At 40.3% G+C, this 23750-nt stretch overlaps 3 protein-coding genes across 8 annotated transcripts; 1 reads left to right on the top strand and 2 right to left on the bottom strand.

Annotated features, from left to right (window-relative positions):
- Positions 1 to 2997: 2997 nt before the first annotated feature.
- On the bottom strand, positions 2998 to 10264 carry LOC118413333 (ciliary-associated calcium-binding coiled-coil protein 1-like). 5 transcript variants are annotated; one of them, XM_035816662.1, is made up of 9 exons: positions 10146 to 10264; positions 9037 to 9106; positions 7716 to 7757; positions 6115 to 6221; positions 5676 to 5845; positions 5294 to 5438; positions 4903 to 4975; positions 4499 to 4618; positions 2998 to 3869 (listed from the first exon to the last, which is right to left on the bottom strand). In XM_035816662.1, exons 2-9 carry the CDS (start codon positions 9052 to 9054, stop codon positions 3648 to 3650), a joined length of 897 nt encoding a protein of 298 aa, XP_035672555.1. In that variant the 5' UTR covers positions 9055 to 9106; positions 10146 to 10264; the 3' UTR covers positions 2998 to 3647. The 5 variants fall into 5 exon arrangements, with proteins under 5 accessions (XP_035672555.1, XP_035672554.1, XP_035672553.1 ...); XM_035816661.1 differs by lacking the exon at positions 10146 to 10264 and adding an exon at positions 9761 to 10063 and having other exon boundaries at positions 9037 to 9127; XM_035816660.1 differs by lacking the exon at positions 10146 to 10264 and adding an exon at positions 9761 to 10062.
- A 399-nt stretch (positions 10265 to 10663) lies between these two features.
- LOC118413334 (glutamine amidotransferase-like class 1 domain-containing protein 3A, mitochondrial) lies at positions 10664 to 14966 on the bottom strand. 2 transcript variants are annotated; one of them, XM_035816663.1, is made up of 7 exons: positions 14779 to 14966; positions 13987 to 14039; positions 13088 to 13198; positions 12330 to 12449; positions 12069 to 12161; positions 11679 to 11835; positions 10664 to 11369 (listed from the first exon to the last, which is right to left on the bottom strand). In XM_035816663.1, exons 1-7 carry the CDS (start codon positions 14869 to 14871, stop codon positions 11247 to 11249), a joined length of 750 nt encoding a protein of 249 aa, XP_035672556.1. In that variant the 5' UTR covers positions 14872 to 14966; the 3' UTR covers positions 10664 to 11246. The 2 variants fall into 2 exon arrangements, with proteins under 2 accessions (XP_035672556.1, XP_035672557.1); XM_035816664.1 differs by lacking the exon at positions 14779 to 14966 and adding an exon at positions 14614 to 14643.
- A 183-nt stretch (positions 14967 to 15149) lies between these two features.
- Positions 15150 to 18292, top strand: LOC118413332 (protein O-mannose kinase-like). Its single transcript, XM_035816656.1, has 3 exons — positions 15150 to 15573; positions 16036 to 16796; positions 18007 to 18292. The coding sequence occupies exons 1-2, from the start codon at positions 15217 to 15219 to the stop codon at positions 16771 to 16773; spliced, it is 1095 nt and encodes a 364-aa protein (XP_035672549.1). The 5' UTR covers positions 15150 to 15216; the 3' UTR covers positions 16774 to 16796; positions 18007 to 18292.
- The last annotated feature ends 5458 nt before the right edge of the window (positions 18293 to 23750 follow it).

The raw sequence follows: 23750 nt of genomic DNA, 5'->3' as shown, positions 1-23750 counted from the left end.
CCGGTAGTGTTAGCTGGTTGCTGTTCCTTAGTGTGCGTCCAGTCTGCTGTTGCCTGTTCCCCGTAACCATGTAGTGTAGCGGATGGTCAATGGCGCGCATCTGGTTTAGAAGTGTCACTGCTGCTTCTTCAGGCCTGGACCGGAGAGTTGGCAGGAGGGTAGTCGTGCAGGAGGCATCACTGTTTCGGTGAATGATCCTCATGGCTCTTTTCTGTACTGCCTCGAGGGTGTTTGACTGTGAGATGGTACACCCAACGTACACAACGTTTGCATATTCCAGTACCGGTCTGATGAGGGTTGTGTACACTGTTGTTAAATCCTCAGCAGGCATACCACCTTTGGCAAGAAGACGTAGGAAGTGCAAGCGTTGAGAGCCTTTTCCCGTCACGTGAGAAATGTGGCTGTCATACTTAAGGTTGGAACTGATCTTGAAACCGAGGTAGGGAGCACATGTAACGACTGCTACCTCCTTTCCTCCTAGAGTAAGTGGAGGGAGGTCAGGTGGTATTCTGGCGAAACATATCCTAAGCTCGTACGATTTGTCGCCATTCATGGTCATGTTGTTTTTGGGGGCCAAACTTTTTTTTTGCCAAACTTTTGTTTATTCGCTCGCTCGCATCAGTTTTGGAGTTCCCGGAGGATGTCATCCATATAATCAAATCAACATGGCCTTACATTGCAACGTAAGCAATGCTCCATCGACACTCAATGGTAACGGATCGGTTGCATACCGGCGCTCGGAAAGAACAAAACGTCATCGTGCAAATGCTACAGGATAAGGCTGCTTAAAGAGACGTAACTGACCATAGCAATTAAACGCAATCGTAGATGAAAATATTTCTGCTGAGAAGGCAGGCTGTGTGAAGGTCAGTGCAGTAAAGTTTATATCTCCGTACACCAGATCAACTTTCACGGCAGAGTTATGATTTACGAGGGCATTACCCTCTCATAGTTGTCAGCCTGACAACTGGACAAGGACATGGCGGCGTTTGGTGAAGTCCAGCAAAAGGAAAACTCCATACTCATTGGTTAAAAATCTTTGTTGATGAGTACAAGACTGATCATCAGCCCCTTCACTCCTTTTCTAATTTCAGTCCGTTGTTTGAATAAGACAAATGTATCTTTTGTCACATGGAAGAGCTCAATGTGAACGGGCTGTTGTCAAGGCTCCAATCAAATGTGAAGGTCTGAGCATCCCTGTATGTAAGTCCAGATCATCTCAGTTCATGACCGAGTTATGATTTACGAGGACATTCCCCTCTCACAGTTGTCAGTCTGACAAAAGGGACAAGGACATATCAACAACAAATCATATGGCAATGTCCAAGGAAAGCCACGGGTTCAGCTGTTAATGAATAAAACCGATTGTAAAGGACACCCAACCTCAATGCCGCTGTCTTTAATATGCCCATAGCATCTGAACACACCTGCGCCTAAGCTCTTGGGCTGTGATCCTAGCCTGGAATCCGGTCGTAATATAGCTCCCGAGTCTCTTCTCTCCTCTTCGTAATTGGGAAGAGGAGAGAAGAGAAGTGGGAGTCCAATAATCCACCAAACAGATTCCTTTGTAGCAAAATTGACCAACTACCATTGTTTTGAGTATTGCCAGTTCTCAAGTTTCCACAGACAATCAGGTCCAGGTTCATGTCCGGACCTGGAAATGATCCTCTGGACCTGAATTTTCTGTACTGGTACCTCCCCCAACCAACAATAATTTTTTTTTTTCTTTCTGTCCTTTCACATCTTATTCTTTGACTTTAGATTCATTTTGGCATTCTATGGCATTAGTTATCTGTTTTCTGATCCTTTTTTTCAATCTACGGAATATTTGTGCTCATTTTACAGTTGCTTTGCACAATTTATTGTGTGGTCGAAAACTTTTTTTTTTGTTGGAAATGGCCGAAAATTGGTGCGATCGCGGATGTCATACATATAATCAAATCAACGTGGCCTAACCTCCACACGGAAGTACAGAACCAACTGGATTCAGGACGTACAGCTTTCCTGAAACAATACAGTTGGATTTTTTGCACGACACATGCACGTTTCACCCAAGGTTTGTGACGTATATGACCGGACCCTAACGCATAAACAGGTGGTTGGAGTCGACTGAAAGATGCTGTATGTAAAGGTACAAACCAGGTTTTTGCTACAGACTGGTCTTCTTGTTCTTGTTTTGATACTGGGTAACACCCCTTAGTGTTGGGACAATCCACCCAGGGTGCAGTACTACTGTTTTATTGGCCGTTCCTCAGGTGTTGTAATACCTCTTCCTTGAACTTAACAGGATTAGCTTGAAGGGTGGTTGAATATGGTAGATTAGTCCAGTCGATAGTGGTTCTTGGGAAGTATGAGTATTTGAGACAATCTTTATTGGTCTTGATGAGTTTGTATGAGTTTGGGTGATTACGTCGAGATTGCCTTGGGTTCAGCACCAAGTAGAAATCAACCGGCAGGGCTAGGAGACTTTGTCTAGATTTCTGGAGAATTCTTACATACCTGTAAGCTGGGCCATGGGGGAATTGGCTTAACATAGTTGTCAGTCATCCCTACCCCGCATCTCCCTCTTTTCATTGACTTCTGCAGCCTATTTTGAAAAGACTCCTGCACATCCTAGTGACTACATACTGTTTCTATACCAATCTTTTAATAGGACACCACGAGTGACTCTGTGCACCGACCTCTGGTTGGCTAGATAGAGGTGCTGAAGGTTAATGGCAGGACACCGATATGCCTGGTATGTCAGGCATCTACGTAAGGAGTGCTAAAATCTTTCCATGTCCGGATCCAGGAATTCATGGGAAAAGGACAGACTTCTCCTTGTAGATGTGTGCAATACTGGACGGAGGTGTCATCATATGATACAGTTGACAATAATCCTCAATTATTTGTGGCATTTCAGACTTAAAAGGTGGTCGATGGAGGATGTGTCAATCGCAGATACCAGAATCTACAAGTGGCAGGGTTTTTAGATTAATCAGGACAGCTGTCCACACATAACATTATATAACGCATCTTAAACATTTCAACTACTCAGGGAACAGTATCCCAAAATAGACAGGTAACATAGAATGTAGGACACATGGGTATTTTTGTGTACTGTAATTAGGTTTGGGGACTATATTTGACCTGATGACCATCTGGCTTGCAAATAAGTCATATTTACAAAATATTGTTGTGCAGTCAAGTTATACAAGTGTTCATACATCAAAACATTTTAGGTAATATTGAACCTAATACTGTGCACAGACCACAACTTTAGATATGCAAAATAACAGTGGAAAACGTGTACATCTGTGATTACCTGTTAAACCTAATGAAAAGAAACATTTTCGACTTTAGGTCAAGGCTCAAATGAGAGAGATAAAAAAGGCATGCCTATTTTCAATTTTGAACAAGTTCAGCATATAGTCAGAAATGTATAGAGTACCAACCTATGTGTGTAAAGAAATATTTAAAACAATAGCTTTTAAAAGAATTCAAAATCTCAAAATTGTTTAGAATACAAAAATATTCATTAACATTCACTGCAAGACATTGATCATGTCATACAAATATACACAAATTGCCATAAACAATATAAGACCACTTTACTGAGTATAAACATTTTAAAAAGTATGTACATATGTTGCAAATCTATTTACAAGTTACTCAGCGATTTTTTGCATCTTGCTAATTTTTGCCAAGTACTGTGCTTCTCTTTCCTTTAATTTTGCTCCTACATCAGCTGACAGTGAGCCTAGCATCTCGTTCACAACAGAACTGATGACCTCCTTGAGTTCATCTGTAGTGACTCCTTCCAAGATATCTTCCACCTCCTCATCAGTGAACACCTTTTCTTCCTCACCTGAGGGGGCCTCCTTCTCCTCCTAGGCAAAAAAGATTTTACATGTACATGTAGTTAGGATTATGCAATTATCTGCAGCGTAATCTGCAGTATAATCTATAATCTATTGCATACGGTACTTTGCTTTGGATGTGTCCTTTTGCATTTTATTGCCTACGGTGCATTCCAAAGTTCCAAACTGTTTTGAGTAGAGAGATCTTACATTTAATAGGATGGTGGGGGTAGTAACAAGTGGATTGTGGTGACACAGTGATATGTTACTATCTGTATGTAGCATATAGGAGAGCCTTAAAATACACAATTTCATCTTCCCTGCCTGAAAAATGTGTTTTGGAATTGGTGAATACAGCAACCACACAGTAAATAAACAACCATAAATAAACAGTTGGGTGTTAAACGTGGCTTTTAGTATCCAGAAATAAACTTGGTATCACACTTTTCACCTGCACAGATGCTCTCAAGTACAGTCAATTTTCTAACTGGATTCCAACTGAAATTCATAGTACATATCAATGAAATCATTATCTTTCAAACCTTCATATTGACATGTAAATGGAATAGCCTTCTGAACGTTATTTTCCATCTAGTACTAATCTAATGTGTTATCATCACATACTGAATCTGTAGAACAGAGAAAACGCAGTTCCAAACCTCCTTCTCTGGTGGTGGTGGAGGGGGTGCCACATGCTCCAGGTAAACTGCCTCCTTCATCCCCTCATCCAGGGGGGGTGGGAACGGTATATCTGCAGGGGGGGCCACCTCGATGGACAGCTGCAAATACAGAAATGTACATTACTCTTCTGAAACTCTTTACAGGTTTAAAAACACTTGGAGATAGTTGATTTCACTTTTTTCTTGACATTATGATTAAAAAATGGAATTAATTCTATATTTCAAGACATGGTAATTTGGCATTACAATATTAGAAGAAATATCAAATCTATCATGCGAGTTATTCGATAATGATTGAGTAATGTTTTTGTTTATCAAATCCTTGCAATATTTTACCTCAAAAAGGTGCAGATCAGTATAAGTAAAAAAAAGCTCTAACTGACCTCAGTACCGATCACCATCTCATCTTGTTCCAAAGTAAACATGTACTGGTACAACTTGTAGTGTTGGAACAGGCTGGGAATAAAACACCTTATGTTATTAAAAAGATATTTCATAGAAGTTTTAACATTCTAAACGCTTCACAAAAATCAACACTGCCATCAGTTCCCTTGATCATTTTGTGTCTCTCCATTGACATTTAATTTTCACATTACATGACATTTCACAAAACATGTAAAGGCTATCTACAAGAAACAACAGAAATAAGGCATTCATGAACAAATCCAAATGAAGACAACTACTTTTTTGTTTGGTCTTGGCCTCCCAGGAAATAAAAAGAATAGGCACAGATCATTATAACATGGGCTTCTAACATAACATTTCTTGCCTTACCTCTTTGTGATGTAGTCTGTGAGTAGTTTGGCCTGGTCTGTGTTGAAGAAGTCCAGGCCTCCAGTCACTTCCGGGGTCTCCTGTCCGATCCCAACCAACATTTTCTTAAGCTCCTTAAGGTTGTCAACAAGTGACATCTGCTTTTCTGCAAAGACACGATATTTTCCCTTGGTATAAAGATCATGATGATGAAGGAAAATGGGTAGCAGTTAGGAGGTGTGATAGATTTGGATGGAGATGAGACTCTGAGACTTGATGAAGAAAAAAGAGTGGTGAGGCACACAAAGGAAAGGAGAGAAAGATATACTTAAAACTAAAAGATGTGCGCCTTTACTTGTGGTGCACAATTGTTAAAGTGTTACTCCCACATACATGTACATACCTCTTATGTTATCCAGGAGAGTACTGAGTGCTGTGATGAAGCCAGAGATCTGCTGTAGTGTGAAGCTCTGTTCCTTCGCCCACCAGAAACCGGCGACATAGTAATCTAGCACTGCTGCCTCCTGAAGGTTTACTGCATGGTCCTTCAAGTTCAACAAGTCTGCCATTTTTCTGTTCAAAAAAATTATCAGAACAGTAGAATATCAGTTATATGTATACACTGTGCGTGTAACATATAATGTTAAGTGATGTAAAGTATGTATCTGTAGATGAATCTGCTTAACGGCATGCAGTGTGGCAGCAGCTGGTTTAACTATACCAAATAACTTTGTGTGATAAATCAGAAAATATTTCATGGTACTGTCTGTTTCAAAAAAGTACTTGAAGAACAAAAACATAACGTTAACACGTTGATGGTTAATACGCATTCTGATACTCACAGATGCACCTGGTCTACGTTCAGTTCCAGCAGGGTCCTGACTTGAGAAATGTGCAGCACCTTCCATGCCAGGGAACCTTCCTTCTCGTTAGCTATCGCCTCTTCATCCTACAGGACAGAGGAACGTTATCATAGTGGGTATAAGGCTGGGACATTCTCTTAAGTTCTGTTTGCCCCTTGTTAACTACCTTAATTATTTGACATTACCTATATACCTGGATACCTGGATACCATCTTCAGTCAAGAAAGGCCTCTGCCTGTAGTGGACTGCTCTAGACGCATCCCTCATGGACGTACCACAGGTGTTCCCAGTGTCGATCCAAGTTGGATTTAAACTGGTTCACTGACTCGCTCATGACTATCCTTTCTGGTAAAGAGTTCCAGTCCTTTACGACCCTCGAACTGAAGACATGCCCCCTGATTCTAGTTTTTGCAAGTGGGATCTTCAACTTGTAACTATGGCCTCTAGTTGAAGAACCCTTAGCTTCCACGAAAAACAGATCTGACTGTAGTCTCTCTTTCCCAGTCATAATCTTAAAAACTTGAATCATATCTCCTCTCCTACGCCGGTACTCCAGGGATGGTAGCCTCAGCTTTTTTAACCTGTCCTTGTAAGGAATGTCCTTGAGAGCAGGCACCATTCTGGTTGCTCTGCGCTGAACTCTCTCTAGCCTCTGTTTGTCCAAGGAGAAGTGTGGCCCCCAAATAATATTACCGTATTCTAGATGGGGTCTCACCATCGTTTTGAAAAGAATCGGGATTGTTTGAATCTTTGAATCTTTGAAACACACAGGCTTGAGGAACAGCATCAATATCATTCAGTGTGCTTGTTTTTCGACTAAATTGGTAATCATCATCGATGTTACGCTGCCAATTCGACTCATTGCGGACCGGCTGGAAGGAAAATCATGAAGTAAAGAAAACAGAAATCCAACAGGTGTCAGACAGCGATCGGTGAAATTGTCTACATCACAGTAAGTAAGGTAATTATACACAGTATTTACGGTTAAGAGCTTTTCGACCACGTCGTTGTAAGTTACTCCTGTCTTGGACCTGGAAAGAAACGCCGCGGCTATATTCGTTTTCGTCTTTTTCCCTCCGTGGTGCCCTGATGTTTTCGTCGCCATTTTGTGGTTTCTAAGACTGCACCACATCAATACGTAATTAAGTAACTTGTTATGCCCTTACTCCCTGGATACGTGTTTAAAGTCCAGTATTCTTCCCTGGTAAATTTTATATTGATGGGAAACATGTACAATACTGGTTATGATTGCATCTGCAGTGAGATATATAATTATTTGTACGTTTGTGCATTAGTGTTTACAGGCGCTCCGGCAGTGACAACCAGTTTACACAGTCTGTCACAGCAGCAGCGCCTCGTAGCGATTTACGTCTGCGCGTCAGCAAATCAAAATCGAGAGTTTTGTAGAAGAGGCGTCGAAGACTCAAACGTTTCACGTTTGTGGTTTTCGTTAGCAGTCAGAGCGCTCCCTGTAGCCAGCAGAACATTGATCATAACACATACAAGAATATATACAACAATGTAACCTACGAAAGGAGTCTAGGAGATAACGTTACCTATGATCATGTAAAATATATTACCTCATTTAGACTGGAGTGACTCTTTCTGGAGTCTTTGCTCGCCTGTAGAATGAAAAAAAAACACATGAGTGTATCCATGCACAAACTTGTCCCGAAACACTAGTTTATAAGAACACGACCATATTGTCACCACCTTTACTTTCCCTACCTTCAATACGCCCAGAAGTCTCCTTTGCCCTTTAGTTGTCATTATCTATCGTTGGTTCTGAGGTTTCTTGTGAATAAATACACTGGCCGAGCCGGCAAAGCTATGGGAGTCACTTATTTTGCCAAACCCGCACGATTGATGGTCTGAAGAGCAAAGATATTAAATGGCCAAAAACGTTGGTTTAGTTGGAAGAGTCTGGCCAAACTTCAGTTGTTAACGTTAACTCTACTGTATACTCGTATGAGCGGTTGCTATGTGTGCTTGAAGGGAAACCAACTGAGTTATTCTAGAACAGTTTCGAGGAATTCCGATTGTGGTGTCATCATAGGAATAATGACACCGACATAATGTTTCACCTTGTCAATGAACTTCACTGGCCAGGCGTGAGACTGACAAAAGCTACAGGGACCGAAGGTTTGATTCTTAGATATAATGTTATACTTCCATACACTTACAAATGTAGATATGCTGAAACTTATTAGCACATGTAACGTTATCTAACCTTTGTACTAAATAGGCTGTCATGAAATGATAGATGACTCCCATTGAAACTAAATTACCTCTCAGATCAGCTGACCTTTTCAATAGTTTACTTAACGATACTCGCGGGAGCAAAATATCAATGCGTCATCGATCTTTTGACTGTGACCGGGCTGACTGACAGTATTGCGTATGTACAAGACAATACGACCATCGGGTTTTGTCCTGCTTTTAATTATGTTGTTGCAAACCAAATTTGGGATCATAGTGGCTACATAACCAGAAGTATACTAGTATTCCGGCAAGAGGGTAAAACTATAAATTAAAGCTTGCTATTTACATGTTGACACGTCTAAACGATACTCGAAGTTTCTTACCGGTAAAAGATTACAATGCGCTTGAGACAACTGGCATTTACTGGTATATTGCTGTCCACTGATTTGTCGGACTCGTGGAAAAGGCTTTTATCAACAAGGCTACACAAGCCAAATACCATATCTTTCTCTTAATTTCAATCGCAAGTATGCAGAGTTTGGTACAAGGTCCACATACACTGTTCCGGTTGCCCACATACACGGCCTGTAACCATGTTGTACGAGCATAGGTACGTTTCTGTGCACCTGTTCTTTTTGTGCCCAAGACCAGGAATGTTCACGGCTATGCATACATACAAATGAGTTCTTTATCACTCACCCTAGATTTACGTGACATGGTCCTTTGCCTTGGTTTCAGCGCTGTGAATGTGGTCTGACATCAATCCGACCTGTACACACAAAACAGACAGCTGAACAATACATTATATATTCTGATCCAGTCCATTTACGTTAGTGTTTACCGCCAAGCCTAAAACACTTGTCTGTTGGCTTAGCTACTCCATGAGATTACACAAGACTCCAGTATAAACTTCATCTGAAAAGTCATAACTGTGAATACGAACAATTTATACTGATTAAGTGAGCATCTGTTGCTTAAAACGATTAAGTTCTGCTAACAGAACATGTAATCAGAAATGGAGTTGTCGCCATGTCAGCCTATACGTCAGAGTTGAATCATTTGGCACAGACACATACATATACACATGATAACCAAGGCGATATGAAGCTATGTCGAGGAGAATAAAGGCTTAGTACAGTTTAATTAACTATCTAAAAGCAATCAACTGTGGTCCGCTCAATTTTGATACGGTGCATACCGCAACAGTTCTAGTACAACGGCCCAATGCTTGGCACTTGATATGCTTGTTCACTGAAGCACTAATGTACATTGCGTTTTCCGTCATTACCCTCTCAGTTACCAAACTACACAAAATCATCTTGGGGAACCACCATAAACGACATATGTTAGAAAATCTAAATGATCTATCATGCAAAAATATCACCCTGTTGGTTACCAACGTGTATGTGGTCCGTACACTTACCTGAGTTCAAATTTCACCTGATCACGATCGCGTCTCTCCCCTCCCTTGCTCCTGTAACTAATTGGTCCAATTTGACCATAAACTAATTTTCTTGTCTCCCTTTGTTGTTACAAAAGCAATGTGCCATCCCCATGTTGGATTAATCCAGCCCAAACGATGTGTACCGACCACGGACGAACGACACGTTAGGAACGGTATCAGATCCCACCTGCTTTGGGGAGCCCAGAGGGAAAAACAAGAATACCCGTCGCCCCGGTAACGCCCCCCAAACAATGGCCATCAAGTGAAAGCTAATCCCGGATACATCTCAGGTGTTTGTTAGACCATATTTGTCTGTTATGTGTAAGTACTTCCAGCTTATGGGTCTTAAAAACAACGTACTTACATGGAAGTTTGTGAAACTATTAGTGACAAGTTTTTACGTTGCACACCTGGCGAGAGAGCAAAGATGGCGCTGGGTATCGTATGTCGTTGGCAAAGTTGACAGACAAGTAGAACAGACGACTGTTCCGCTCAGCATGAAGACAATGCAATACGTATCACAGATCCGCTGTCATACATATACACACTGGGGTTATGTGGATGGCAGTGATATTATCTGACATTCTGTGTCTGATTTGTTTTTCAAGATTATTAACTAAGTAAACTATTTTTGGTAATGAAACTGCAGATGCAATGTTTATCAAATGAACATGTTTACATGCCTAGATCAATAGGTTGGGAATTCTTGCCATTCTTCACTTTTTTTACAACAGTCGAATTTATCAACATTCCTCCAAATGTGTACTTTTCCCATATTATCTGTCTTTCCTGAGTGATTTTGACTTGAAAAAAAATGCTATAAGAGTACTTAAAGGATTTTAAGGCATCAATGCGGTGGTCAGAGAAAAGACAGATGTTTGCTTAAAGGTGTTTCAATGTCTTTCATTTGTTGTCCTTCTTCCTTTTTTCTAGATACATGGAGCAAAGTTACACTAGTCCATCAAATTTAAGATGAGGTTGACATCACTAAACTCATTACTATACCCATTGTGGCATTGTGTGCTAGTGGTCTATCATACCAATAAGCTTTAACAAACACTAAGATTGAAAGCAGACAAAAATTAAGCCCAGTGCTGAAACATTGCATTTCTTTTCAAGAAGTCTCACTACAGTTGCAGCTGTCACAGAAGCTGGTCATGGAACATCAAACATCATATGGTTACTCCTCACAAAATTTCTTGTGTGGGTCTGGGTCATTCTCATCCTATTGTTTCACAGTTTCCTGCTAACTGCATGCTTTACACAGTTTCAATCCCCAACTAATACAGCTTTACTGGCTCATGGTATTTGTTCCACAATCTTGGACTCAATGTCATTTAACGTTATTAGTGCAGTCTGCTATATTATGAGCTGCACATGCACATGCACAGACACAAAGAGGCACATCTAAGCACAAATCTTTCCTACATTCTGTACTACATTGTAGCTGTACTAGCTGCTGCTTTTAAACCATGTCCAGCACTTCCTTCACCATGTGTCCTATCCCATCGTAAATCTCGTGCAGTTTTGTCTCACACATGAAGGCCGGCGTTGTGACAATCTTGTTCGCTGTGTCCACATGGACCTCCTGGGTGCAAAGTTAAGGACTGGAACAACATTTTTCTGCAGTAGATTCTACACAAGTAAACAGAACCAAACATATGTCTTTAATAGTACGTAATTGACACTGCTGGCTGTTGTGAAGCCCCTACAGCCACTGCGGTAATGGGTCATGAGTGAGTGAATCAATGTGCAGTAAAATCTAAGAACTCAAACATAACATTACGTTTCTTTGTATATGGGTATTTTTTTTGACTGAGACCATAAATGGGAGGGTATCACCACATCCCAAGTAAAGTGTAGGCAAAACCTTACAGATACAGATAGAGAAGGATACGTTGACATCCCTCCTGATGTGAGTAGCTCCCATCTTCCCCACAGCACCTGCTGTTCCAGCATACGGCCATCTCCCCCCTTCCTCCTGGTCATTCCCCACAGTCACAGAACAGCCAGGAATCAGCTTTGCTGCCAGAACTGGGGCGATACAGCAGAGTCTGGGACAGCAACAATACTTAAATGAGTACACACTTCCTTAAGTTGTTACATACCACTCTGGTGCTTGTGTACCATACTAGTACTTGTCACATTGAAGGTTGAAAAAAAACTTCAATTGTTTCATATGCATAGATATACTAGGGCCTACCTACATACCTACTACATGTACCTATAATGTGCTTTTTTTTTGTTAACAGTATATCATAAGACACATACAGAAGTAACCACCTACCCAATAGGTTTCTTGGCATCATGAAAAGACTTGATAGTTTTCTCCACTTCAGGGTTAACTTTACAGTCAGCCCCATCAACAGCAAAGGTGCATCTGTGTAGGATACACTGAGTACTCAGTATTTCATAAAAGACACCTGCAAGACTGTCATAAAGCACAATTACAACTGATAAGATAGGAGGCAGCACATTCATTGCTGCTATCATCTCTCAAACTACTTAGAGCAACACATTGTGATTCAAACTGATATCATAAACTTACAGGTTCTTTGCAGCTCCAAAGCCTCCAGGGAGGATGACAGCATCATGGCCTGCCACATCTAAAGTAGACAGGGCTGCAATCTTCCCTCGGGCAATCCTGGCAGACTCAACCAAAACGTTTCTGCACAAGGAGTGGGAGCATATCATTTTAGATGTGAAAAGTACTATCACAGTGTTCACTCTACTTAGAGGACTAGTAGTCACCAGAGGTCCTGTACCAAAATAGAACATCCTGCAGAGAGATCTCCACAGTACCATGCATTAGCAGTTGCCTGAGTACCATCCTCCGTAGTGACCGCTGGCTCAGTACTTTCGCTGGCTAGTACTGAGCCAGCGGTCACTATGGAGGATTGTACTCAGGCTACATTAGCAGTTGATGACTACAGATAATTGATTGATGATTGATTGTGCTAGGTCTGCAGATTTGACAAAGCCAGAGCATGCTGCTATCATTATGATATGTCAAGTTTTTCAAAACGAGAAAAAAATGTAATCAGCTATTCGGGAAGCGTCTGAAATACGTAACAGCTTGTTTGGGAAATAATACAATTTCAGAATAAATGGACTACCAGAAGTAAATTCCTCTTAAAAATTCATCAGCATAATTAAACTCTTATGTGACGGAAAAAAAACTTTATGATAAGAATTATTCAACATTTCAAGTCTGGGGAAATTTGATAATGACCGTATGTAATATTTGTTGTCTGCCATGGAAAACCTGTCAAGAACAGGAAACCATTTTACAGCTGGTATTCTCACCTCTTCTCCTCCATTGGCTCTCCCTTGGTGTGGTTGATGACATGCATCTGGTCCACATCTGGTGCGAAGATGGCCACATCAGCACCTCCCCTACTCAGGTGCACCATCACACTAGGGGGAAGGGGGATGAAGAATTGTACTACAATATGATTTAACTAAGAGAATGTGATATCAATATAGTAATAGTAAGAGGATAAGGTATGACATACAATTATAGGCTGAGACAGATTCCTGACTATGATTTCTACACTTTGGATATGCAGCAAGTCTCCTCCATTTCTTATCAGGCTATATGTCTGACATCGCAAATCACTGGCTTTTCTAACAATTAATTTGTGATACAAATTACATATACTGCCAGTGTCAATCTATTTCTATATAAGGGTGCTAATTTTATGAGAGTAGGAGAAGTGTGTTTTCAAGTTTGTGGCTAAAACAAGTGGCTTTATTACTGATGATTTGTGGTGAAGAGGTAGCAGCTAGAAAAATCAAACCATAATGAACATTTCAAAATTTACAGTTGCAATTTCTATACAGTGTAATCATTCTAAATGTCGAATAACACAATAATTGATACAGTATTTATGGAGATATGATGAGTTTGGTTAGATACATGCAGTTTCCAAGGTCGTTATAACTTATATAGAGATTTATAACAACCTTGCAGTTTCTAAATAGTCATTCCAAGTTTCAACCAAGTTTGTGACCTCAACTTTATTCTTTCACAATGTCTTCACTATTTCAAACTTTAATCGTTATTTCTCTTAAGATATTATTTCTCATCCGTGTTGTTGCTCTGTTTCCAAGGTTGCACATAGAAGAGGATGACATTCTTCTGTTCCATGTGACTGAGGAATCTAGTTGGAAGTTTGCTATGTTCTGAGAACTACATTACTTACGCAGAAGCCTCATGGACCTCACTGCCGTCGTACACACCACATCCTGACAGGACCTGAATTGAAAAAGGCACATGAATAATATCAACATTGCAACAAAAGATTGAAGGAGGGTGTGGTCTGAGGCCACAATAAATTGTGCTCCACTCCAGACCAAATTAGAGTTCAAAGAGCTCAGTTCAAAGAAATATTAATAGTTCCTTGTATGTTTTTTTCTTCATCATAATTCATTAACTATGCAAATAAGGTTTTGATTAACATACCACCTGTCTATTGATCCCTTCCAGGCACTCTACAGTAACTGTGACTATCATATGGAAAATACAAGCCTGGTGCTAAAAAACAAAAAGACCAAACCCAAAACCTCCCTGTGAAATAGTAGCCTCTTACGTTGACCTGGGCTGCCATATCTGTTTAACGATTAGTTACGGTTAACTTATCATTTGGCGAATGTTTGACGTCCGGGTAATATGATATGCCAAATGATAGTTAGCCAGGCAACTGACGAAAGACAGCAGATGCTGTCTGAAACACCTGACCGTTTCCAAAATCATGACCAGTTGCTTGAGGCTATCTGGTGACTAATCATACTACCTCAGTCAGAACTTGCTCAGACTGAACTCTACTTACTGCCACTCCTGTCATCTTATCTTTCATTTACTAACGTTAACGTTCATTCATCAAGTACATGCAGTTGTTAACTGCTTGAATTATAGTGGCCCCGCCCACCCATGCTGCACAAATAGATGCACATCATGGACATGGACTGTAAGACAAAAGGCACCTTAAGCTTACCACAGCAACTTTGGCGCTTGCTGGTCGAGACATGTGTATGTGGCGCGCAAGAGGAGCCGTTACAAACCGAAGTAGGTGAGCGGCAGCGAGCATTTAGCAAGATATGCAGACTTCTCTGTGCAAATTTGGTTCAAAACAGCCTTTCTCAGCTTTATTTTTAGGTCAAAGGTGACTCAACGAAAAAAATAGCACGCAATTGAAAGATTATCATTCATATAATTTTTTATATATTTTAACATCAATAAATTGTCATATATAGACATTGAAAATATACAATATTACTCATAAATCTAAATATGTATTTAGTTGATAGCAAAATTTCATTGTTAGATTTATTTTGATGTTATTTTTATGTACACAAATACACTGCTATTTTTACGGCAAGCTTGTTACAGGTCAGAGGTCAGCAGCAGTAGCAGACGCCTCCGATCGGTATCGATGCCTCCTCTAAGTGTTCGGGATGTGGCCAGTCTCCTTCTGATTCCGCTGCTTTTCTACTTATTTCTGTGGTTCTGGTTAGACTCTGACCCGGACCTGCAGCCTGGACTATTCGACTTTGAAGACGATGAATTTTTGGGACGGGAAACCAACCCGGAGTCCAACCCGGATGTTGTGGACTTGGATGGGGTGGCGGATGGGGAGTTTGGAGTGAGCAATGTTGTGGAGAGGGTGTTGTGCCCAAAGGAAAGTTTTAAACTCGCCACGATGGAAAATTGTTTGCCGTGGCTTGGGTGCAAAGAAATAACTGATGAGGTCATCGTACACCACATGCTCGGACAGGGCGCCGTGAAGCAGGTAACGGAACCCTTGCCTTAGGGACTGTACGTTATTTACTTTGGGGATGGGGGTGCAAAGAGGGTCAGGTAAAAAAAGTTTTTCGACAACCCTCCCCTCTGTCCAATATTTTTTTCCTTACCCCTCCCCCCCCCCAATTTTCCAAGTATTTTCCATTTCTCTATTTCCCTTTGATACTCTTCAAATAAAACAAAGTTTAATAGTCAGGATTGTTGCTTGAATGGGACAGCGATTGAATTCAGGGTACTGTTGTCAAGATGGTACAGGTATCTTGTTGGGGCAGCAACATGTATCTACAATATAATGTGTATCTATGTTTATATAAATTTGTGACCTGTAATCAACCCAGTGGGTATAAATGTTACATGTACACTTCTAAAAGGTTGTTATCTTTTGATAGATGCACTATGAGAGCTGACATGTTACTTGGTCTTACAACCTATTGCCTTTTTCATGTTGTAGGTTTACAAGGCTACCTGGAGAGGCCACACGGTGGTATACAGTAACCTGACTCAACAGGCTTTCCTCCAGGACTTTCTACATGGTGTTCAGATGCTGAGGAAAATGCAACAAACTTCTCATGTCGTGCAGCTAGTTGGATCGTGCCACACAACTCTCCTTACAGAATATCACAGACTTGGATCTGCAGAAAATATTGAGACCATTTTAGACAGTGAGGAGTTCAGCAACTTTAGCAATGTTAGAGCAAGATTTGACATGGCTATGAGTTATCTAGAAGCAATACATTTCCTACACAACAGTCCAGTCGGCACACGAGTCATGTGCGATTCAAATGATCTCCTTAAGACTTTATCACAGTTTCTCATCTCAGAGGATCTTAAACTTGTATTAAATGATTTGGATGCCTTACCAGAAGTAAATCCGGAAGCACAGCTTTTTGTTAAATGTGGATCAAGGGAAATTAAGTCAGATTTTGTTGCACCTGAACAGCTTTGGCCCTTTGAAAATGAGACATTTGATGACTCAAGGATGCCTTCCTATGATGAAAAAACTGACATTTGGAAAATACCAACTGTTGTTGACTATTTACTGGGAAATGTAAATGGCAGTGATGTTGTTAGATTACATTTGTTCAAAGTGCACCAACAGTGTAAAAATAGGGACCCCAAGCAACGGCCAAGTGCCAAGGTATTACTGGAGGAGTACAAGAGGGCTAGGAGTATGCTTTTTAGTGTATAAACAGCATGGTGTGAAAATGTAGTCTTGTACTCAGGGCTTTAGCCAGCGTCCGTTTTTCCGTCAATTGACGGAAATTTGCTGCGTGTGACGGAAAAAAATTTCAACCATTCCGTCAACCTTGACGGAAAAAAATCGTTGATTGAAGCAAGGAGGCCAAGTTGAAAAGAGGGAAGCTACGGCTTGGGGACGCCCGGACAGCCCATTGTCGGAAAGCCACACACTGTTTGTTTTGCTATTGTCATGATTGTAGACGATTGTGTGTCGGCACCCTTTCGCATACGATAATCTCATTAAAAACCCGTTTTTCAAGGTCTCACTCCTAGAACAGTGCATTCTACGAACTTTGTTGTTTGGAATCTTGACACTCATCAAAACCTAACTTGTACGCTAGCGTGCCGGGGCTGGCGGCCGTACAAATTATTTTCGCTCGCCCAGCCGCGCCGCTTGCGACAACGCAAGGTGCCAGTCGCAACTAAAAGAACCGGCACATCATGCTATCCACAAATAGTTTGATCAAAAACATAATCTTTAGGATCTAAAATGTTGCACGGTTCTCTTCAGCGGGAATTTTGTTTTTGTTTTGACGAGAAAACGCTAATTTTGCAGCGACACAGATGAGATACCCACGCCACGTTGTTGTTGGCACACTTCCGGGTTAATTGAACGCCAAAATTCCCCCAAATGCACCATAAATCAGTATATGAATGCATGTTTTCTCAAAAGAGTCTTTGAGTAATTGTGTTCCTAATTAGAAAATTGTCGTGTAATAGAAAAATATAGCGTTCTCCTGCCTTTACAAATGTAACATGTTCAAACAAATAAAATATTTGAACGCTGGTGCGCGCGGTGCATCGTGGGTCGGTATCCATAGCTTTACCAATCAGAGCGCGGGATCTGAGGAGACGCCCCTCTAGATGTTACGATCAACCAATCAACAGTGCGTATTGAGAATATGTAATGTTAGATTTGCATACCCCGCGAGTTGATTTTAGCGCCGTGATTTTGCGGGGAAAACGCAAAGAAACGATGTTTTACTGTTCACATTATTACAAAACGTCAGCGTGGTGTCATATTTTCTCCCAATGACAACATTTATATCGGACGAGGTAGACATTTTTGCAGTCAATGACGGAAATTTTTACGCGATGACGGAAAAAAAAAGATTCTTGACAAGAATTTTCCGTCAATGGGAATTGGCTGACGGAAAAAAATCTCGAGCTGGCTAAAGCCCTGCTTGTACTATCAAACTTCAGGACAGTTTTCATGTGTATACAAAATATTTCAAAAATCAACTATGTTACTTTAACAATGACAATGTTATTCACATTCAGCTCTAACAATGCTATGTAAAAACGTTATTCATAGTTGGAAATATAAGTTTTCAATTTTCATTCTACAAGATATGATGAATGAACATCACGGACCACAGCATATGTAATGTAAATGATTAATACACAATCATGGAGTACACTGTACTGGGCATCTACAGTTGGATTTCTTTTGGAGTAGATGACATTTAGTGTAGAACTTTGGGAGACAAAATACCAGTTTCTGTAGACACTACTACAGTACAAACACTTTCATAATCACACATTCCATCATCATCTTGTATGGCATTGATCCATGATATGCCACATCGCACTGCATCACCAACTCCTCTAATGAAGAAGCCAAAAGTCAGATTAAGAAAAAATTTTGAGCCATTATGTAGAATGACTCATTGGAGGATGTATGGCAATGCATGCTTTGTTTTTGGCAACGCCTCAAAGGTGAGCCATATGGTATAGTATTGTGTGCAGTCTGCAAGAATTCTAGGAATTCTACAGGTCTGTTTCCACAGGAATGCTACTCCGTAGGAATGTTTGGAATTACAGTCAGGGAGCCAGTGTTGGGCAGGGCTGCTGGAATTTCAGCCGCTGGTAAAAAGTGGGTCTTCCAACTCCCTTAGGGGCTGGAGGTATTCGTCCTAGAAAACTAGGACAATGGCCACACTTTTTATCATTATTACCTGACTCTTTGTTCGTTCCCTGATTCATACGAATCCCTCTTCTAACAGTTCATCCTGCATAAGCTATTTACAGAGACCATGGTTCCCGGATACAAACATTACACTCGAGTTTCATGTCAACCGTATTTTGGGGTCAGCTTGGATGTTTGCTTATTGTATATAGGTATAGTGATATGTTGATATTACAGGTGAAAAGACGCCGTATCGCGATGTCTCATGTACGTGTGCGACATGGCCATGGGTTCAGTTTTCTTCTTATTCTGCTGCTCGTCTACTTACTTGTGTGGACCTGGCTATACTCTAATATTGACCTGCAGTCTGGGCGCCTCAGCTTTCAAGACAATGGAATTTTTGGTAGGAAAAAACAAGGGAAAGTCAAAGAGTCCAAACCCAAGCGTAATGCTGTGGACGTGGCGGAGGGTGAGTTGAGAATGGATAAGCTTGAAGAGAGGGGACTATGCCCGCCGGGTAGTTTTAGGCTTCCCACGATGGAGACTTGTATGCCATGGCTTGGGTGCAAAGAAATAACTAACGAGGTGACCATTCGGCACAGACTCAAAGGTGGCATGGTGAAGAAGGTAACTAGGACACCATTGTGTTTCTTATTGTTCATTTACTTGTCATATTGCCACTGTAAAACCCAACTTTGGGCGTGAGTGTGTCATAGCTAGAAAACCCTCGGCCACACATATCATCGTACGACACACCTACGATAGTACACCAAGTACATTGCAGGATAATCGATATCCCACGATCATCTTACATAATTCGCAAATAAAATCAGCTATCTACATAGTGACCGGGTCACCCACGTCATAGATACGTAACAATTGTTTGTATACATCACTTGCGCGTGTTGCCGGATCTGACACGTGGAGAATATTTGAGCTTCCAATCAGGCTTTAATATGGTCGCGTTCATTATTATTTGGTTACTACTATAGTCTTCAACAACGTTGGCAGTAGTAGAGAAAACGGAAACAAACAGAGCACGGTTGATCTTTTTGAACTTACATGCATATTATAATCACCCCTTCAGTAGAAAAATACGACACAGCTGTACAGCCTGATAGTGATATAGGAGCAAGAAAAACCATTCGCGACGGGCGTGATGAAAATGGGTTGAACTATCTTGTTAGCAATGAGGTTTTAAACTAGCCTCCATAGCAGTCTCTCTTTGGGCTTTTTTTGCTCATAATACACTTTTACTGGCCATTTCTTTTTGTACTGGGGGGTCGCTTGACCATTGGCCCCGTAGAGGGGTCAGTAATCAGCGATGGCCGACAATCAGCGACCCAGTACAAAAAGAAATGGCTAGCAAAAGTGTATCATGAACGAGCCAAAAAGGCCCCATACTCGGGCCCATAGAACCTGCGATGGATGCTAATAATAATTTTTAAACCGCCTTTGCTTTCAAGTTGCCTTTCCCATTGAGCAGCGCTCTGTGCCCAGGGAATAACTCATCTTAGGTTAGTCGTGCGATGTGTGTGACCGTACTTACCTTTGCCAATGTTTTCACGTCTGTGCCTGTGTGTCTACGCGTACGATAACTTGGGAACTAGTAGATTATAATTATATCTATCCGGATCAAATTTGCGTTATTGATGATGACAATTTATGTATCTAATGTGTTCCATGATAGGACCATTCAAACACATAACGCATATTACCAAGATTATGCAAATGAAGACCTAATTTGAAATACGCAATAGAAAAATAGTTACATATACATTCAATTTCATGTTAGCAGCATTTGAAAGTGAGGTACATTACTCGCGAACTTCTTTAAACGTAAATTATTCAAATCAGGACCACATTTTCATAATAGGTGAGGAAATATTAGATTATCTTTTGTTCAGATAAGACTTTCTTACTTTTCAAAGTGCTGTTATTTGGGCGGAGAAGATGAACAACTGACACAATGTATACAAATCAGGACCTTCTTTGCATCATCATGAGAAACATTTCTAATACGTCACCACTCCAAAAGGCTAACAATAGCAACGTCATTTGGCGAAAGTATGAGGTCATTGAGCTCTAGTAAGCCCATGCGTTGCAGGCCTTGGTCATTCTCCATAGAGTGTAGCCATATCAAAACTTCTACTGAATTTTTGTACTGAGAGGTACCCAATACTATCCCTAGTGAGTGACGTGTACTTTATTTTTAATTTTTATTTCAATCTCCATCCCATCCTGAAAGATTTCGGTACACTTGGGTATACATGTAAGTGTACAAAGTCATGTCGATCCAGGAAAAAATATTTTCTTTTCTGCATTTCTTAGTTTTACAAGGCTACCTGGAGAGGCCATGCCGTGGGATACAATAACGTGACCAATACTGAGAGGGCGGTCATCCGGCATTTCCTAAATGATGTAGAGATGCTGAGGAAAATGCAACAAAGTCCTCATGTCGTGCAGCTGGTTGGATCATGCCACACAACTCTCCTTACAGAGTATTACAGATTTGGACATGCAGGATTCATTGAGAAAATCCTAAACATGAGGAAGTACAGCAAGTTTAACAATGTTCGAACAAGATTTAACATGGCTATGAGTTACCTAGAAGCAATACATTTCCTACACAACAGTCCAGTCGGCACACGAGTCATGTGTGATACAAATTACCTCCAAAAGACTTTAACCCAGTTTCTCGTCTCGGAGGACTTTAAACTTGTCCTATGTGATTTGGATGATATTCCAGAAGTAAATTCGGAAGCACAGCTTCTTGTCAAGTGTAAAACAAGACACAGTGATACAGACTTTGTCGCACCTGAACAGCTTTGGCCCTTTGAAAATGAGACATTTGATGACTCAAGAATGCCTCCCTATGATGAAAAAACTGACATTTGGAAAATACCAACTGTTGTCGACTTTTTACTGGGAAATGTAAATGGCAGTGACGTTGTAAGATCACACTTGTTCAAAGTGCACCAACAGTGTAAAAATAGGGACCCCAAGCAACGGCCAAGTGCCAAGGTATTACTGGAGGAGTACAAGAGGGCTAGGAGTATGCTTTTTCCTGAATAAACAACATGGTGTAAAATGTAGTCTTGTACTATCAAACTTATTGGTGTGCAGTTTAGAAGTTTTCAAAGGTGCATGCTTATATCAAATGATTTCAATGGCCAAGTATGCTATCCACAATCTTGCAAACGTACCCGAAAATTCAAACTGAGTTCTGATGAATATCAAATACCACACTGCTGCTCATGGTCGGTAATCTATGTTTCGATACTACCATCTAACAGATACAATGTTGATAAATTAACATTCCAGTTATATATATATACCACAGCTGATGTAATGTAAATAAGTAAATAATAAATACACACGGAAAAGACACAGAAATACACCATAATGGCATCTACAGTTAGATTTATTGAGAGTGGATGACATTGTATGTAAACATTTGGTTGACAAAAATACAGTTACTGGTTTCTACAGACACTGTAGTAACTACAATGCAAGCAGTTTGTTCATCATATTTTCCACCATTAATCCATGATATGACATATGTTTTTCATTCTTTTCATTATATTACCATATACAAATCTCATGAAGCTACATGTAACTGTGGAAGAGATGGTTTCTTCTGTATCAGCAAAGTTTACTTAAAGTTTCATTGATTACAAAAAGAAACTGTATTATGATCAAAGTGCCAAGGATAGAACCTCATTCAAACTTTTATTTTGACCTGTTAAACAATTTGAACAGCTCTAATCATTTGTTGTAATCCTTTCCAAAGGGAACATCTTAAATCATGTCTTGTACTCCTCCTTTCCAAAGAGATTGTACAATTAGAGCCATGTTATAGTAGTTAGTATTACCAGATTTATGCTTGGTTACACCACATACATTGTACATACACACATTATTGCAGCCTCAATACATTTGTATCATAGTAAACTATCTGTAACTACCTATATATTGGTAGTATCTATGCAATAATAAACAACACTGCTTACAAAAATACATCTATCAACAGACACACATCAAAATCTAGTTTTCTGTTCCTTAATTCATACACATAACTCTGACTAAAACAAGTAGACATTATGCAGGAAAAACTGCTTTTTCAAGTTACAATTGTAGTTTAGATGTCTCATGTGCTCAACAATTATCAAATGTACATATGCACTTGGTCATATTCTACAACAAGACTGTACTCACATTTGGTCCATTTCAAGTTGATGATCTTTTACCTATTTAGAAAAGTAATATTTCCACTGACTGTTATTTAGTAACAGGTACCTCCACAGGCTGCAACTGTAATACATTATCTATTGTCTCTAAGTCTCAACTTTTTAATTGCAGATTCTGCAGATGTTTGATCTTCTTTTGAAAGAAGCACAGCATCCTCATCTTACATTAAAAATCTTCATGAAACCTGATTGTCTGTGACATTCACACTTTGTACAAGACTTTGGATAAATCCTTAGATATTACTTTTTACCCTTGATGTTAGCCACATTAAATTGACATTCTGCCACTACAGTAAATCTTATGGATGGCATCCTCTGTAGACTCCAAATCTAATGTGCATCTACTCCAAAAAATAAAACAAGGTGGGAAGATGCAAAGATCTTTAAACCTTGTCGTAAGAAGTGTAGTGATAAAACATGACATTATTCCTGTATTCAAAGAGCTAGACGTTACTGACTGATGAAGTAGTTAACAAAGCTGATGTAACAAATTTGAGAAGAACTGGGGTGTGCACCATTGCATGCTGTGTAGGCATGCAAGGACCTCCAAACTGAGAATGACTTGGGGCCTTTCCTTTTTATGTTCATTTGTTTAAAAAAATATGTGAGGTAAGGAATGATGTGAGAAAAAAAATAAAGACTATTTCCTAACTTTTCTTTACAGCTACTCTATGAGGGTCTGCATGGGGGGGTTTGGTAACGCTTAACGGTGACTTCAGGAGGCCCGGTAATGGTTAACAGTAAATTCAGGAGGCCCAGTAACGCTTA

Source organism: Branchiostoma floridae, chromosome 4 (genome assembly GCF_000003815.2).
Source record: "Branchiostoma floridae strain S238N-H82 chromosome 4, Bfl_VNyyK, whole genome shotgun sequence".
Taxonomy (NCBI): domain Eukaryota; kingdom Metazoa; phylum Chordata; class Leptocardii; order Amphioxiformes; family Branchiostomatidae; genus Branchiostoma; species Branchiostoma floridae.
The sequence above is the reverse complement of the archived record's forward strand: the minus strand, read 5'-3'. Positions and strand labels throughout refer to the sequence as shown.

What these genes read in the sequence shown, in the direction of transcription:
- LOC118413332 (XM_035816656.1), top strand. Translation starts at nt 15,217, where the DNA reads ATGCCTCCTCTAAGTGTTCGGGATGTGGCCAGTCTCCTTCTGATTCCG. An exon ending in GACAGGGCGCCGTGAAGCAG is followed by an intron (nt 15,574 to 16,035) that starts GTAACGGAACCC and finishes TTCATGTTGTAG; the next exon opens with GTTTACAAGGCTACCTGGAG.
- LOC118413333 (XM_035816657.1), bottom strand. Translation starts at nt 7,267, where the DNA reads ATGTGGTGCAGTCTTAGAAACCACAAAATGGCGACGAAAACATCAGGG. An exon ending in AACGTAGACCAGGTGCATCT is followed by an intron (nt 5,846 to 6,114) that starts GTGAGTATCAGA and finishes TTTTTTGAACAG; the next exon opens with AAAAATGGCAGACTTGTTGA. An exon ending in AGATGGTGATCGGTACTGAG is followed by an intron (nt 4,619 to 4,902) that starts GTCAGTTAGAGC and finishes CTGTATTTGCAG; the next exon opens with CTGTCCATCGAGGTGGCCCC.
- LOC118413334 (XM_035816663.1), bottom strand. Translation starts at nt 14,871, where the DNA reads ATGCTCGCTGCCGCTCACCTACTTCGGTTTGTAACGGCTCCTCTTGCG. An exon ending in CAAGCGCCAAAGTTGCTGTG is followed by an intron (nt 14,040 to 14,778) that starts GTAAGCTTAAGG and finishes TTTTCAATTCAG; the next exon opens with GTCCTGTCAGGATGTGGTGT. An exon ending in TTTGGAGCTGCAAAGAACCT is followed by an intron (nt 12,162 to 12,329) that starts GTAAGTTTATGA and finishes TATCCTACACAG; the next exon opens with ATGCACCTTTGCTGTTGATG.